The 16,803-nt window shown below is 43.6% G+C and overlaps 2 protein-coding genes across 4 annotated transcripts in view; both read left to right on the forward strand.

The window, feature by feature from the left end:
* The first annotated feature begins 3,873 nt into the window (after positions 1 to 3,873).
* zgc:92594 (RING_Ubox and BBOX domain-containing protein) lies at positions 3,874 to 9,708 on the forward strand. The gene is made up of 8 exons (XM_030337792.1): positions 3,874 to 4,081; positions 4,660 to 5,327; positions 5,816 to 5,924; positions 6,451 to 6,546; positions 7,101 to 7,334; positions 7,691 to 7,713; positions 8,065 to 8,213; positions 8,321 to 9,708. Exons 2-8 carry the CDS (start codon positions 4,660 to 4,662, stop codon positions 8,578 to 8,580), a joined length of 1,539 nt encoding a protein of 512 aa, XP_030193652.1. The 5' UTR covers positions 3,874 to 4,081; the 3' UTR covers positions 8,581 to 9,708.
* A 97-nt stretch (positions 9,709 to 9,805) lies between these two features.
* mrpl48 (mitochondrial ribosomal protein L48) overlaps positions 9,806 to 16,803 on the forward strand; it is a 13,379-nt gene continuing 6,381 nt past the window's right edge. The window contains exons 1-8 of one of the 3 annotated variants that reach the window (XM_030337803.1): positions 9,807 to 10,002; positions 10,770 to 10,831; positions 10,939 to 10,970; positions 11,045 to 11,130; positions 11,832 to 12,001; positions 13,250 to 13,352; positions 14,242 to 14,331; positions 14,914 to 15,204. In XM_030337803.1, the coding sequence (XP_030193663.1) occupies positions 9,982 to 10,002; positions 10,770 to 10,831; positions 10,939 to 10,970; positions 11,045 to 11,130; positions 11,832 to 12,001; positions 13,250 to 13,352; positions 14,242 to 14,331; positions 14,914 to 14,997 (648 nt within the window). In that variant the 5' untranslated portion in view covers positions 9,807 to 9,981 and the 3' untranslated portion in view covers positions 14,998 to 15,204. Of the gene's footprint in view, positions 10,003 to 10,769; positions 10,832 to 10,938; positions 10,971 to 11,044; positions 11,131 to 11,831; positions 12,002 to 13,249; positions 13,353 to 14,241; positions 14,332 to 14,913; positions 15,205 to 16,803 lie in introns of those variants that run through there. The other 2 variants (XM_030337805.1, XM_030337804.1) reach the window with 2 other exon arrangements.

The raw sequence follows: 16,803 nt of genomic DNA on the forward strand, positions 1-16,803 counted from the left end.
GGAAATAGGAACGGGGAAGAAAAACATCCTTGAGAATCAGGGAGGTGAACCAAGCTCCCCCTCTCACACAGCTCTCGCTCTGTCGGAGCAACGCTTAACATTAAAAATTAACATTTATTGAACTGTCTGTAAATCATGCCAAAAAATAATATTTAAAAAAAGAAATAGGCCGATACGGAAAAAGAAGTCGGCCGATACGATACACGTAAAAAACGCAAATATCGGCCGGTTTTATTGGTCGATCACTACAAGCAATGATCTGGAGAATAGAGCGAGTCTATAACTCCTGACTCAACCCCACTTCATAGAATCTATGAATAAAGGGCGAGGCAGAGCACATAGCTTCTCATAGGTCCGCCACTGGGGGAGGAGCTACGAAAAACCCAAGCCGCCAACTGCCTAGATGGCGTAGCCAACATGAAATAGAACTGGTTGCTTGGAACGGACGATTGGCGTATAAGTGTCGTCGGTGTAGAGGCCCCATGTACTAAACCGAAATGTACACGTTTGCAGAGTAGGCTGTCAAAAACTGGTTTTATGTCAACCAACTTATTCATTAAAACTATGAAAACACTTTTCAAAGTTAGTATATATCAGTGAATTTCAAGTCCTCCCAAATCTTCGATCTTCACAAAGATGTGCTTACTGAAGGGACATTACAAATCGCGTTAAGGCTAGTTCACCAATGAAAACCTAGCTGATTATATATAACAGCAATCCTAATTGCAAATGCGAGAACGACATTTTTTATTATTTTTATTTCAATTGACTGTTAACTGTTAACGTTGAACGGTCAAAATTATATGGGCCGATAACGTTTTTTTTTAACATCTCTTGTTTGACTAGTTCGTACAAAATACCCTGCACACACCCAAGCCATCTGAGGTCAAGGGGGTGCTTCTATTTGGCTGCAAACATGCCATGTTTCCCATCTCACATTAAAACCCCAGCTGGACCTGGGGACAGCAGCTCACCCCAGAATCCATGACTGCTGGTCCAGTAAACTGGGCCAAACAGAACTAAACCCATCCGTTACCAGTGGCAATACCATCACCACTATCCGCACCATCATTGCCACCACTAACGGAATCCACCGCCCAAATGCAGATCCTAGGTAAGCAGGGGGCAGTACAAGGATATTTTGGGGCGGGGGGGGGGGTGTAGTCCCATTTGTAGTCCCCAAATGGGACTACAAGAAAGGATTAACAAAGAGTTTTCCTAAATTAATGAATAGCTGCGCTGTGCCATCATGCTCCCTTTCCAGCGCCAGCATTTAGCATTTCAAAATAAGGTTTCATGACGTGGACATTTTGGCCGACGTCCATATTTGTATCTATTCATATTATTTTCTTTTTAATTAAGAAATACTTAAATTACTTGAAATGATCATTTAAAAAAAGTTTTGCAAAGTTCATTTAAATATCACAAAGAACAGAGAATGGAAATAAATCAACGCATGCACTATTCTTATTCTCAATGGTCTCAATGCTGTCTTCAAGGGCAACATATTTGCATAAGAGGATCAGAAGATGCTCAAGGAAAATCTGTTATTTCCATATGGATGTAACCTTGGGATCTCAGGCTCCATTCTTAATGGATGTGCTTAGAGTCACTACAGCTACAATTTCCTCACTGGTGTTTCCCTTTCTTCATAGTTACATCTTTAGTCATTTTGCAGATGCCTTTATCCAAAGAAACGTAAATGTCGCTACCATCTTTTTTTAATAGTGCTGTAGAAAAGAATAAAAAACAACATCAGGGAACAGGGAAGAGTGCAGAGTATCTATAAGAATTTGAAAAACAAGCGTAACCAAGTTTCACCTCCAGCTCAACCTCCTGAAAGCCCTCTGAGACGGACCTTGTTCAGATAGCCGGTTCCAAGTTGACCTTTGACCACTAAAGTTGTGACCTCTTAGTGCCAACTACACAGTTCAAATAACAATTTTCTCTGAACAAAATTAGACTACTAACGCTACTAATAATTGATATCTAAGTGATGAAGTGATCTTTAAATCTAAATGCAAAGTGTCTAAATCCGAAGCCTGATAGTGTTTCATTCTGAAATGAATGATGTCATTTCAAAATACCCTGCACACACTGTAACCATCTGAGGTCAAGGCGGTGCTTCGATTTGGCTGCAAACATGCCATTTTGTATAGTGCTGTAAATATCTTTATCGATAAGTTTTGCAAAGTTTAATTTAAATAACACAAAGAACACAGAATTAAAAAAAATAAACCCCTGCACTATTAATCTTAATGGTCTCAATGCTGTCTTCAAGGACAACATATTTGCATAAGAGGAACAGCAGAGGCTCAAGGAAAATCAGTTATTTCCATATTGGATGTAACCTTGAGATCTAAGGCTCAACCCTGAGGATGTCTTTTTTAATAGTGCTATAGAACAGAATAAAAACAAGAGGGAACAGGGATATTTGTGTGCATGAGGACTCTGTACAGCAAACGAAATCTACCTTTTGGTACAAAATAAAGCGAATTGAACTAACTTGCACTTGAACTTCATAGGTCAATGCAAGGCTGAGGTCCAGTTGTGCATTTGCCATTTTTGCATTTTAGTACAACGCTGTATGTCTGTGACTAAGTATTATTGGTTAGGCTGGGTGGATTCAGAAGAGGGAACATCTGTGAACAGGTAGGATGTTGTTTGGAGCTCTGGATCCCGTTTTAGTGTCTGTGGTTCTCCTGGCCTCTGGAAGTCTCCCAGTGGAGCTGAGGGCGTCAATATAGCTGTCAATATCTTTCAATTAAATCTTAAAGCGTAACCTTTAAATTAAATTCATTAATAGACCATCAGACCATGTTTCATGTGCGAGTGTCCGCGGTACGTCTCCTTGGTGAGCGTTTCATCATAAAACAGCCAGCCATGTCAATTATGTTGCAATTTGATGGATAATATTATCAAAAAAGAATAATTCTTTAAAACACACACTTATATGTAGGCCTACATATAAATACTTATTGCCATTTTTTCTCTTGTCATTTAAGCCATGGGATAGGACCTATGTGACGCAAATGTTAAAAGCAGGATTTACAAAACAAATTCACAATGGTTTGCATTGTAAATGTTGCACATTGTATGAACTCACGTGTGTGTGCATGTGCGTGTGTGTTTGTGTTGTACTGGACAAATTAATGAGGATATTTTTCAAGATTTATTTTTGGGGGCTATTTATGCCATGTAAAAAGATGAACAAAGGCAACAGTCATGGGGTGCAGATACTTTTTGAATGCAGGGTCTACTCTACATTAGATAAAATGAGCACCAATTTGCTGAGGTGTGCTCATGGACTCAAAGACGATACCATTTTCCCATCAGCTGCTGTTGAATACATCCTTCTATGTGCAATGTCCTTAAACCTCACTCGTTTTCGAACTGAACATGTGTTAACGTTAGTGTTAAAGTCATTGTTCAGTTCAGCGATTCATTGGTCTTCATTGTTCAATCGCGGACTGTACACTGGACATAATGCTGCGTTCATACCATGTGGGACGCAAGACTACGATTAGAAAGATCATCATTCTTGTTAAAATTGCGTTTTGGGATTGGCTACATATTAAATAGGACTGCTTTTGTTCTTCTTCTACTATATTGGTTGACAACATCCAATTAATCAAATAGTAATTTATTATATTTCAAAGGAGTCGAGGGGAGGGAACAGAATCGCAGATGATAACCAGACCGGTCGCTAAATGTTTATGATTGTTTTATTGTGTGTGCTGCTCTTACATTATTTCAATTGTCCTCCTAAACCTTCATTTTTTAAAGTTATTTTATTAGCATGTTTCCCCAATATGGCGTGAATGATGACTTATAACTTCAACGCACCATCACCATAGCAACATAGCGTTGGGAAGCGCATTAAAATGACGTCAGACCGTCCTGTGTACAATCCAGCAGCTCTTCGTGTTGTGGTCCTCTGCTCATTAGTCCCGTGGACAGATCCACACACCTTTACGCACCTCGTACACACAGTGGTCGACCTCACATGTGCCGAAAACACCAGAGGTAGAAACAAAGGCCCGATGACTGAAACACCCCGCAGGTACCAGAGACGAGCAAGGTGAGTTTGTGATTAGTTTCAGAGATAATCTACTTCAGTTCAGAGGTATTTAGTCAGTATTAACACGAGGCCACGTCAATAAATCTTACGTGATTCAGTATCAATGTTGTTTGAATCAGAATAAAACCACTGTCCCATCGTTTGGAAATTAACGCTATAACTCATTCATAATGGAAGTCACTGTTCCACTTATGCCGGATGTACTGTTTTGTGGTTGTAATTATATTAGAAAAAATTGTAGTAGATTAATGAAGACAATCATTGTAATAATTGTTTTAGAAGAGTTTACTAGCTTCACTAATGTGGCACTGCTTATCCTGTGATGCCAACGAAAGAACTCGCAATGGCAACAGCTCGGCTACAGAAACTCTGCTTGGTGATCATGAGTCGTTTACAACACCTATATTTTGTAGTCGTTACTTGTACAGTTTTTGTATATCCCAGCCCCCTATTAGCTTCTTATTACATTCCTGTCTCTCTCTCTCTCTCTCTCTCTCTTTCTCTGTCTCTGTCTCTGTCTCTGTCTGTCTTTCTCTCTCTCCCATCGTACTTTAAATGTCCCTCGCCCGGCCCCCAAGATGGCGTGTGTCCACCCGGAGCTGTCCAGCAGCGTGCTGAGGGAGGAGCTGACGTGCCCCGTGTGCCTGGACGTGTACCGGGACCCCCGCCTGCTGCCCTGCGGACACAACTTCTGCCTGGGCTGCCTGCGCCGGCTGCAGCACCAGGCCCCGTCGCAACGCGGCCACTTCAGCTGCCCCGAGTGCCGCGAGAGCCACCGCTGCTCCGCCAAGTTCCAGAAGAACTTCAAGCTGGCCAACATCGCTGACGACTTCCGCCGCCGCGGCAGGTTGGCGTCGTCGTCGTCGACGGCGATGACGTCGGGAGAACCGTCGCTGGGCTCCAGCTCCTCCTTGGCCGCTCTACCCTGCTTGGCTTCTCGACTCTTGGTCCCGTGCGACTACTGTCCGCCGCCGTCGGGGGCCGGAGCCGCGGAGCCACCCGTCGTCAACGGGGAGCAAGGGGAGCCAGCGGGGGGGGCGGGCGGGGCCTCGGGCGACTCCTCCGAAGGTGCCGCCGTCGCCGTGGCGACCCCCGCCGTGAAGACGTGTCTGAAGTGCGAGGTGTCGATGTGCGCCGAGCACGTCAGGCCCCACCTTGAGCTGCCGGCGTTCAGGGAGCACCCGCTGACCGACCCGCTCGACGACCTCCGCAGCCGCAAGTGTCCGAGCCACGACGAGATCTACAGGTACCAGACCCCCACCCCCCCCCCGGACGATCACGAAAGGGCTCTCTAGCTTATCTGATCTGAGAAGGGTGGCGGATGCCCATTTCCTCAGGGCTGGAAATCCTTGTGGCATCCCAGCTTCTGAAGTTGTTCTGTGCTTCTGTTCACCGTGAACGTCACCAGCTGTCGGTAGGGGCATCAGTCCCAGTGAAGTAGTCGCCCCCTTGTTTTTGTATACTGCCTGGTTATAGATCATCAGGCGTGGATCTGTTCGTATAAGCAACCGTTAACCCTTAGAACATGTGAAATAAAAACCTGCAACATCAAATGTCTACAGCATATATGGACGGGCTTTCTCCATTTGTGATGGACACAAAAGGATCGAATTTGAAAAAGACAAAAATAGGGGCCCTCTCAGAGATGTGCCCCTGGTTGACCCTGCGTGTTGTGACCCCGTGGCTTGACCTCATGTTGTGACCCCGGAGTCTGACCATAGGTTGTCCCCGTAGGTACTACTGCCTCGACGACAAGGTGTGCGTGTGCAACGCCTGCACCATCGAGGGGGGGCACGCGGGGCACAGCATCAAGACCCTGAGGAACACCGCCAGAGACCTGAAGGTAGGGGGACTGATGAGCTGATGGTGGACGCACGGGCGGACGGGAGACGCCTCCTCCACACACACACGCAGCATGATGCTAGTGGCGGCCCGGCCCCTCAACTCAGCCTTTCGCTGCTTGCATTTTACTTATTGATTTAGTTACTAATCATAATAACCCTAATCGCTTCAATTACGATGAATATTCAGGAATGAATATGGATAATTGCTCAATAATGATATCAACTGATAAGTGTGTGTGTGTGTGTGTATACATATTTGTGTGACCTTCTAGTTGTGTGGTGTGCAAAATCGAGTGTGATTCATCTGGAATCCTTGTGAATGGCTAGCCTATTGTCAGTGGTGTGTGTGAGGGAGAGACAATGTGTGTTTGTGTGTGTGAGTGACTGTGACAGAGAGAGAGAGAGAGACAAAGAGAGGTGAATAAAGGACCTGTGAGCAGTTCCTTGCCTATGAATTGGAGGCGTTTTTGCTATTTTAAAGTCCTATTTCCATGTGTTAAGTGGGTGTGATTGTGACCTGCCCAGGAGTCTCTGGACAAACAGCTGTACCGTCTGGAGCGGAGGTTCACCACCACAGAGAAGAAGGTCCATGAGCAGAGGGAGAAGGAGCGACAGAACCGGGTAAGAGCCAGCCATCTGGAATCCTCCCGGCACCCCCCATGTGAACACACACGGGGGGGACTCCCCCAACTGTGATGTCACACAAGGGTGGACACTCCCACCTGTGATGTCACACATGGGTGGACACTCCCACCTGTGATGTCACACAAGGGTGGACACTCCCTCCTCTGATGTTACACAAGGGTGGACACTCCCACCTGTGATGGCACACAAGGGTGGACACTCCCGCCTGTGATGTCACACGGATGGACACTCCCACCTGTGATGTCACACATGGGGAGACACTCCCGGTTGTGACGTCGGACGCAGATCGAGTTTAGAACCGCACCCCTCGTAGCCCAAATGGGCATTTTAATGTATAGAATGTGTTTATGATCCGACTTGATCCCTCTGAAGCTCTCCATCCATTTATGTGTCCGTCCATCCCACCTTCAACCCCGCCCCAACTAACCATCAATCCCTCACCCATCCCTCACCCACCCCTCACCCACCCATCCACCCACCCTCACCCATCGACCCTCACCCACCCATCCGCCACCCATCCCTCCATGCAGAAGTTCTCGGAGGACTCGGAGCAGTGTCTCGCCGCGCTGGGGGAGGAGCTGAAGGCCAAGGTGGACGGCTTCATGGGCCAGCTGCGGGGCTGCGCCCAGGGCCACAGCGACTCCAACCGCCGGGTCATCCAGAAGAACCTGCAGCGCGTGGGCCAGGACCAGGCCCGGCTGCAGGGGGTCCGCTGCGGCATGGAGACCCTGCTGCTGGAGAACGATCCCTTCCGCTTCATCCAGGCAAGACGGACGCACCCGGCCGCCCACACAGACGTCCAATTAGTATTTATTAGGACTAACCCCCGTGAGATGAACCCATCTCGTTTTCAAGGGGGGACGGTAACAACATAAAGTACATCCGTCGTTTTGACTTAACCCGTCTAATATATACACCTTTATAAGGCACCGTCTTGTTCTGCTTTCACCCCAAGTCAACAATCAAAGTAGGGTTGTTTCTTCTATTGGGATATCTTTTACTATTTAACAAGTCGGTTGCCTGTATTTAGCTTTGCACTTGTTTCACCCTTGTTTTAATTCTATAGCATGGCATATTACTGTCAGACATTCAACTTTACAATGCTCTTTATTTTCTTTAGGCATACAAAACTACAAGGAAGCAGTAAGTATTTAACTTACCTTCATTTTCTGGCTGGTTTAGATTGACCCAGGATGAGCAGGACTCCGGGTTAGCATGATTCAGTATTAGTTTTATTTCAAGGTGAGTCTGATTCAGGGTTCGCCTTATTCAGGGTAAGGTTGATTTATGGTTAGCGAGAATCAGCGTTGGTTTGATCCGGGGTTTGCATGATTCAGGGTTATACGATGAGCATTTGCATGCCTCTGTGTTCGTAATCTTTGCTCAAGCAGGATTTGGGATAAAGCTAATCTGCCACGCTACTGTAGGTTGGCGTTGACGTGCACGGCGTGTGTTTGTTCCTGGGATCTTCCTTAAAACGGTCCGTGTGTCCAGGTGTCGTCGTCAGCTGAGGAGGAACCTGTTTTACCCCGAGTACGTGGACATGGAGACGGACGCCCTCGGCGACGCCATGAACCGGGAGATGATTCAGTTCCTGGAGGTGACCCTCCAGTCGCTCATCATCGCCGCCGTCGAGCACCTCCGTAAGCACAGTGGGGCTGGGCCAGTTAGACGAGTGGTGCCGGTGGACTTTGAGGTGTTGTGGAAAAACGGGCTATGACCTTTGACCTTTGACCGTTTTCTTCTTCAGGGCATCTTCCGGAAGCAGGCGAGGAAGGAGAGCAGGAGGGGATGGAGGAGGAGGAGGAGGAGGAGGAGGTGACGGAGGAGGAAGACGACGACGAAGAGGACGACAGCAGCGATGAGAACATAAGCGAGGGCGAGGAGGAGGCAGAGGAGGAGGAAGAGGAGGAGGACCAGAGCGACTCGGCCGACGAGCTTTACACCCCAGAGGAGGAGGACTACGAAGAAGAGGAGGGTGAAGAGGAGGAGGAGGAGGAGGACGTTTAAGGAGAGGTGGGGCCGATGGTTCACTTCATGTAGTCTGTTGTCAGCCCTAGGTCACTACAGCAAAGGGCCTGTTAACAAATCAGCATGCGTCGCCATGGCCACACACGCAGCTGTGTGCATTGGATAACTCTCGGAATGCTGCAACGGAATCTTCAGTCCTTCATTGGAAGATTGATATAAATATTGGAGTGTGATGGGGCGTTTGAATGTGTTTTTTTTCTTTTTTTTTTTTTTTTTTAATTGTAATTTTTGTTACTAGTCTTATTTTGCAAAAATCATTGCCTCTGCCAACTTAAGGCTCAAAACAAACTTGGTGTTGGGCTTTGACACACACACACACACACACACACACACACACACACACACACACACACACACACACACACACACACACACACACACACACACACACACACACACACACACACACACACGTGCATGTTTAAATGGGAATGTATTTGAGTATAATGCTGCCGATGGGTATTTTAAGGAAATACCACACAAGCTCAAAAGTTTGAAACTATTATTTTGTTTATATTTAGGCTTATGACATGCAAATAAGATAATATATATACAATTAAATTAAGTATTTATTCACTTTTTTATATTATATACTACAGAAAAAAACATTTTAAAAGTTTGTATTTACCTATTCTACATCTCTGCTCTATTAACAGGATAACCAACAAAAAAATGATTTTATGAAATTAATATTCACTTCAATTTCCTAGTAAATTATAAAAGAAAAATGTTTTAATCCTATTTAGATGTAGCAAACAATAGTTCAAATTATTCTTACTGAGATAACAATGCCACCTAAGCACTAACACATACTGTACATCTCAATTATATATTCATCATATGTGCTTTTGTGCATGCCTAGGTATTTGGAAATGCATAATTTGCTTGGCCTCAATTTTTATGCACTGTATTTTCAGAAATCTATATATAGATGGCTAGCTGTCTCTTTCAAAGTGAATCGGTTCTATGCAGTTACTATGTTAAAAAAAGGTGAGGGTAGGGTTTTGCACTTTAATACAGGAGCTTATTTGTTTGAATACTAATAATACTGTAAGGTACTGTATGGAAACCTTTCCCAAATAAAGCGTTTGAATGATCACAACTGTCCTTCAAGAACAACTTGGGTGCCTTCATATATTTTATTTTGTTATTATACACTCAACCACAAGAAGGAACCAAAGGCTGCAGCCAATGTTTCAACCAATGCGCGCACACGGACGGAATTGCAGACGTACGCGCTTCAGCTTGTTGCTTTTCGGCGATGCCTGTGCATGGTTCGTGGACAGCTCAGTACCTGGATAATGCAACTTTGATAACGGAAAATTTACCTTGAGTGAGCTCATAGTTGTGGTGACAACAGGGAAGCCCGTGTCTGAAGCCATGAGCCTGCTCATCCGCCAGGTACCGTGGTCACCGTTTCTTGTTCCTTGTTAGAGGTCAAAATAGAGCTGGCAGACCAGTGCCTAATACTGTTACGCTTGTGAGGGCTGGTTTTGAACAGACTATAAGAAATTCATGCTTAGCTTACCGTTAATACTATCAGTATATGTAGACGTCTCCCCTTCATGGTTCTTTGGCCGAATAGCCCAGTAACGTTATATATTGTATCATACCGTCGGTTCTACTTTATGTCATTACAATTATGTGGGCAACGAAGTATGAATTTGAAAGCTTTGAACTTTGCTCAACTATCCCGGCAGCGATACTTTGTTTCCTAGGATGGCTAGGGCATGATCTGCCCTTCTCCTAACCTAGTAGTTGCGTTGTCTAACCCTAACCAAGTACTGGTTTTGGCTCCCTGCTTATGGTTTGGTCACTTTATACTATACTTTATAATACGACACTTGACCTCCAAAAGGCTTTCTGTCCAAAAGGGCTTTCAGACAGAAAACCCGAGGCCAAAGTTCGAATGTATAATTTGCAGAAGACTGGAAACAGTCAAATCTAACTGTTCTTTCATCGGAGTACGTGATTAACATAATCGTCAGGCTAAGAAAATTAGATTAGGGAAGATCATACAAATCGTCTCCTGGCACAGGTACATTTGATTAAAAGCCAAACTAGGCTATGTGAAGTCACCGACAATTAAAGTCACTATGTGAAGGCGCCGACATAGAACTGACGTATACTAGCTTTAACACATTGAGTGTGTTTTTGGTTTCTTCCAGTTGCAGGTGTCCCTCACACAACAATCAATTTTGACCAATCAAGCATCAGCTTTATTACAAAGGTGAGGTGTTTTCTCTCCCACTTAATTTATATGATATGATTATGTTTGAAATTTTGTTTGATTTCTGAAATACTATTCTTTATTTTGTTTTCTATTCTTTTTTTAAGGGTCACATCATCTTTGCCTGCCCCTCTTTGCAGTAAGTATACAAAGGAAGAAACGTTAACTATTTGGCTATGAGTGGTATTTATGTGTATATTGTCTTCTCTGCAGGACTTGCTCCTACGAATGAGAGGCACTACAGAACGATGCCAACACATGGCATTGGCAGGTGGAAATATCTGTTGCCCAAAGAAGTGGTGAGTTATTTTGTATAGTGTTACAGAGCTCCCCATCTGAAGTGATGCCTGGGAATGTGTTGTGTTTCAATGATTCTGCTGTGCTCTCCTATGTTGCAGTGGTATTGTTGTTTTGCGATGCGTGAGGACACTTTTGAGTGTGGATCTTTGTGTTTGAAACAATACACACCAGTGTTTCCCACAGAAATTTTGGAGACTATGGGGGGGGGTGGTATGGAGCGATTGTTGACGGGGGGGGGTGTGTGTGTGTGGGGGGGGTGGTGGTATGGAGCGATTGTTGAGGGGGGGGTGGTATGTGGCGATTTTTTTTTCCCAATGAGAGCGACACGAACTTCGTATGAGCAAAAAAAAAAAAAAAAAAAAATTATAATAATAATAATAATTCATGTGCACGCAGAGACTATGGTTGCCGAAATTAGACTATGGCGGGGCGCCATAGTCTCGTCAATGTGTGGGAAACACTGCACACCCTAAAAATATGAACCTACTTGAAAAAAAGTGATGTTTCAAGTGCCTCTGAAGCTCTGAATAACTTCCATGAAATGCTTTGAAAAAAGATACAGAGTTACAAAACTTCAAAATGTTACGTGACTCGGACTCACCTGTTATTTCACCTGCGTTTCCTCTTGTTACACACTTGTTTGTGTTGCAGCGTTGCATGAAAAGTGCTGAAAGTCTTGACAGACCCGTTTTGTTTTCAGCCCAGGAAGAAGCGGGATAAGCTTCAGATGAAGCCTATCCGGGGATCCACCGCCACGGAGTACGGCTCTCTGAGCGTCAAGGTGTCGGGCTACGACATGACGGTGGTGGAGCACTACTCCCAGTACATCCACAACCTCTGCAACCGGCTCGGCGTCAGGGTGGCGGAAAGGTTTGTGATTCAATTAAATTCTATTAGTTTAGCCCTTAATCACACGCACAGACTCAAAGGGCTTAACAGGCCATATATGTATGAAACCCCCCTGACCCTAGCCCCCCCAGAGGGCAAGAGGAAACTCCCTTCATCAGCAAGGAAGAGATCTAGAGGAGGAACGCAGAGCGGAGGATCCCTCCTTCAAGGGATGATCAGGAGTGCAAAGCGTGCCATAATTGGCGTACATACGTGCATACATACTGTACATACATACATTCATACGTACATAAGTACGTACGTACGTACGTACGTATGTATGTATGTACGTGCATGCATGCATAGGTACAAACCTACATGCATTCATGCATAGGTACATACATGCATACATACATACATACATACAGGCAAAACATTTAAAATGGGGTGCAGGCCGGTTAACCGCAAGGAGAGTCCCGCCATTCAGTCACTGTAATATGCAGGCATCCAGTCGTACTCACCGTAACGGGCCACAACAGGTTGAAGGATCCCGCTGGCACCCGGCGGGCCTCTATGGACCAGTGTCCAACGATCGGACATTGTGATATTAGTTCCTCTTCTTGGCCGAATTTGATGTCTGTACGTCACTGGTCGAGTACCTGGCTTGGCTAGGGACATCTCTTATCAGAAACGGCCCTTGCAATTATCTGTTTTCATCCAGAGATGGGGCTGTCCCTGTGTTTTTTTATTTTTGGTGTTTGGTTGTTGTACTCCAATACTGTTATCTGTGAATCCTTATATTGGTCATGTGTATATGTTGCTACCTGTTACTGCTACTCTCAGTTTAGAAGTTTCACCAGTTGGTTGTTGGCCAGCAAGAATTATCATTTGGAGGGCAACTATCATACCGTCAGGTGTGATGTTGTTAATCCATTACCAGCCATTAAAAGAATGATATCACCATAAGGTAGATTTTGGAATGGATAGTTGTGGCCAATCAAACCACAACATTCTTTCCAAATCCAATAGCTCTGTCGTTGTTATAGCTGACATATTATACCACATGGTACTAGTGTGATTAGCCATTACAAGCTGTTTTGAAAATCTGCCTCTTCTGACATCACAAGTCCACCTAGATGTGTCCATCATACATCTAGGTGGACACGCCCACTTGTGATGTCAGAAGAGGCAGATTATCCAAACGTCTTGGAACGGCTAATCCTCACCTTTTTAAAATGTAACTCTTGGCGACCCGAAAGTGTGAACGTTCAGTTTATGTTCCACGTGCAGCTACGCTTTACCAACAAAGAGCACAGAGGTCATGCTGATGCAGGAGCAAGGTACCAAGATGTACATCGACGCCCTCCTCAAGACGCACGAGAGGATCGTCCAGGTGGGTCTGAGTCCTCAGCAGACGCTTTACAGGCATCGCAAAGCAGGAAAGGAAGAGGCCTTATTTCAAAAGCACATTATGCTAGGGCTGCTACATTATGGAAAAAATCATAATCACGATTATTTTGGTCAATATTGAAATCACGATTATTCAAACGTTTATTTTTTAACTTTGAAATTTCCCCTTTAAAAACAAAGACAAAATGTCCCTATAGAAAAAGTAAAAATTAAATAGAATGTACAAAAAACGTATTCAGCTGTTCATTATTGCAAATTCGATAAAACATTGAATGAATAAGTATGTAATAAGAATAAGTATATAATTAAAATTATATACTTAAATAAAAATAAAATAAATGGTTTCAACTCGATTATATTATATATTATTATTATTATATATATATATTAGAGCTGTCAAGCGATTAAAATATTTAATCGTGTTTAATCGCATTAATGTCATAGTTAACTCACGATTAATCGCAAATTATTTTTCTTTGCCAAATATCCCTTGATTTTTTTGTCCCAGAATTCTTTTCATTTTAATTATCTTATCAGCATGGTGAAGTGCATCGGCTTGCCTTGTGCAAATGATTTTTTATTGATAACAACATTGGCATATACTGATCAAAACAGGACGATACAAAAAAAGAGCCTATAGTACAATTAAACGACTGCTTTGAACAAATGACATTTGAACATAGCAGTCAGGCTACTGCTTCTATGTTTTGAGCCAAAGAAAAAAAAACAAAACTATTTTTTTTAAATAAAACAATTGCGTTAATCGCGCGATAATTTTTTTAACGCCGTTAAAATTGGTTTGCGTTAACGCCGTTAATAACGCGTTTAACTGACAGCTCTAATATATATTATATTATATCTCCCTGTTGTAGATCAGCAGCATGACCGCCACCTTATGCCCCACCTTCATGGACGTTGTTCTCCAGAACCAACCGGAAGGCGTTCAGCTTTCAGTCAAGGAGGTGAGTGTATACACGTCCAACCCAGTACCCTTTAATCGCCTGGGAGTGGGAACACCCCTAACCCCACCGCTGTCCCTGCCGCCCTCTGTGAGCATCCTCGTTTATGATTGGACGTTGAGGATGACCTCCTTCCTTATAAGGCTCATGTCGTGTGGTTGTGATTAGCTGGTACGAGCCATTTGATAATCATTCCTTCCCTGTGCCGTTGTGGCATCACTAGTGGGCGTATCCACCCAGATATATGAAGGATAGATGAGCAACGTTCGCTACGGTCCACTGGGTAGGCTGGTAGACTGATCTATCCAGCCTACATCTAGGTGGACACGCCCACTTGTGATGTCACTATGGCACAGGGAAGGAATGATTTTCAAACGCCTTGTACCAGCTAATCAGGGTTAGGATTGTCCATGATTTTTTTAGTTAATATAATTTGTGTTTGAAATTGTAAATAATTATACTTGAAGAAAATGCTTTTGTTTTGAGAATTCTCAAAATACCACACCTGGTGGCATGACATGAGCCCTCTAATGGAGTGTTAACGCGGCTGTACTGATCCCCCCCCCCCCCCCCCCCCCCCTTCAGCACGTGGAGAGGGACTTCCTGGAGCGCTTCAAGGCGCGACCCCAGCTGGAGGGTCTCATGGCGCAGGTGAACCAGCGGGACTGACCGTCCTGAGGAACATCCTCCGTCGCCCCGGCAACACCCGAAACACGACACACCCCGCCTCAGCAAAATGAACTCCCACTATTCCCCTCGTTCCTCTTCCCTCCTGCACCCCATGTTGTTGTTGTTGTGCACCGTTGAGTCCAATGATTGCGATGTATTGATGGTGAGTAGTTGTGATTGTTGAATAAATGGTACTGACTCCCGAAACAATGGTTCCCTTGAGTCTTTGTTTGCGTTCTTCGCTCATCGCACTGCTTTTCCGTGGCTTAGCGTTTAGAACCAAGGTGGCAGTTGGGTGCACAAGGCCAGTTGGCACAGATTGGTTCAATTCCCCTTTCCCGTTTGGAAAACCTTGTGACCGGCTTCTAGAGGGTCTTCATAGCTTACCCTGGGATCGTCTCTGGCCACAGCTAGCAAAGCTCTGACGGAGAGCCTTCCTTGAACGAGTGCAGTGTACAAATACAGGTTCTCTGGGACTCAGACTTGGCTTCCTGATCTAAGAAATAACTTTAGAGGTGTGTTTTTACTGTTCGGAATTTGTAGTCGCCTTACCAAAGTAACTTGCGTAGACCTTTTTCACATACACCACGGCACTATAATAATATATCTATATAGCTACAGTATATGAAGACATCGGATTGACATATGTAACAAAACTAAACTATGAAATCATATTTTTCAAGTGAAGATGACCGTTGCTGCTTGTTGTTGGACTGGATTGATTGTTTCGTCAATATTATAGTGTGTAGTATTGTTTGTTGTGTCAAAATGTATTTCCACCTGCTATAAACAATCTTGTCCCTGTAGATCCCGCAATCATAATTCTTTGGCGCCACTACTGGGTACAATTCAGACATTGGAGTTTCAAACCCAGAGACTTTCTGTTGGCCATCTGCTCAAATTGAATTAATATTCAGAAAAAACATATTTTTTGTCTGACTCCTATTTACAGTATAGCCGTGTGCCAGTGTCGCAAGCAGATTCAAGTATTATCTTTTCACACTTAAATTAAATGAGAAAAGGATTTAATGTTTAAACGATTTATTTTGAGAAAAAAGCAATGCATGACATAATTCATTCGAAATTTGCTAGACTGTAAAACTAACCGACATTCAAGCATAAATCTAAAAAAAACGTTACACATTTTTTGTCTCCCATTTGTAGCGGTGCGCCATTGTTGCATGCACATCAAAATGTAAACTATCTTCACACGTAAATTCAATGAGAATAAAATGTAACGTTTAAAACGATTGTTTCGAGAAAAAACCAATCCATGACATTATTCATAAGAAAATGTATTATTTACTAGACTTGAAAACAAAACATTCAAGAAATAATAAAAAAAAAGTTATATTTTTTGTCTTAACTCCTATTTGTAGCGGTGTGCCAGTATTGCATGCAGATCAAAATATAAACTATCTTCACACGTAAATTCACTGAGAATAAGATGTAATGTTTAAAACGATTATTTAGAGAAAAAATCGATGCATAGCATAATTCATAATTCAAGAAAAATAATTATTTTCTGAACTTCAAAACCAAAAAACAACAACATTCAAGTAATAATCTAAAATAATGTTTGTGCCGGACAGTTGGTTCAGGTCTCTGCTGTCAGCCGCCATGTTTGACTTATTATAGGAGAACACCTGCATGGGTGATAAGAACAATACTTACAAGAAATATGCAGTTAAAACATTTTCTATTTACTGAACAACATATCAACGTATGTATATTGATATGTATCTTGATATATAAAAATGTAAACCAAAAATTGTTACCTTTCTTCGGTTATCGCCTCCTCATCTT

Source organism: Gadus morhua, chromosome 17, assembly GCF_902167405.1.
Source record: "Gadus morhua chromosome 17, gadMor3.0, whole genome shotgun sequence".
Lineage (NCBI taxonomy): Eukaryota > Metazoa > Chordata > Actinopteri > Gadiformes > Gadidae > Gadus > Gadus morhua.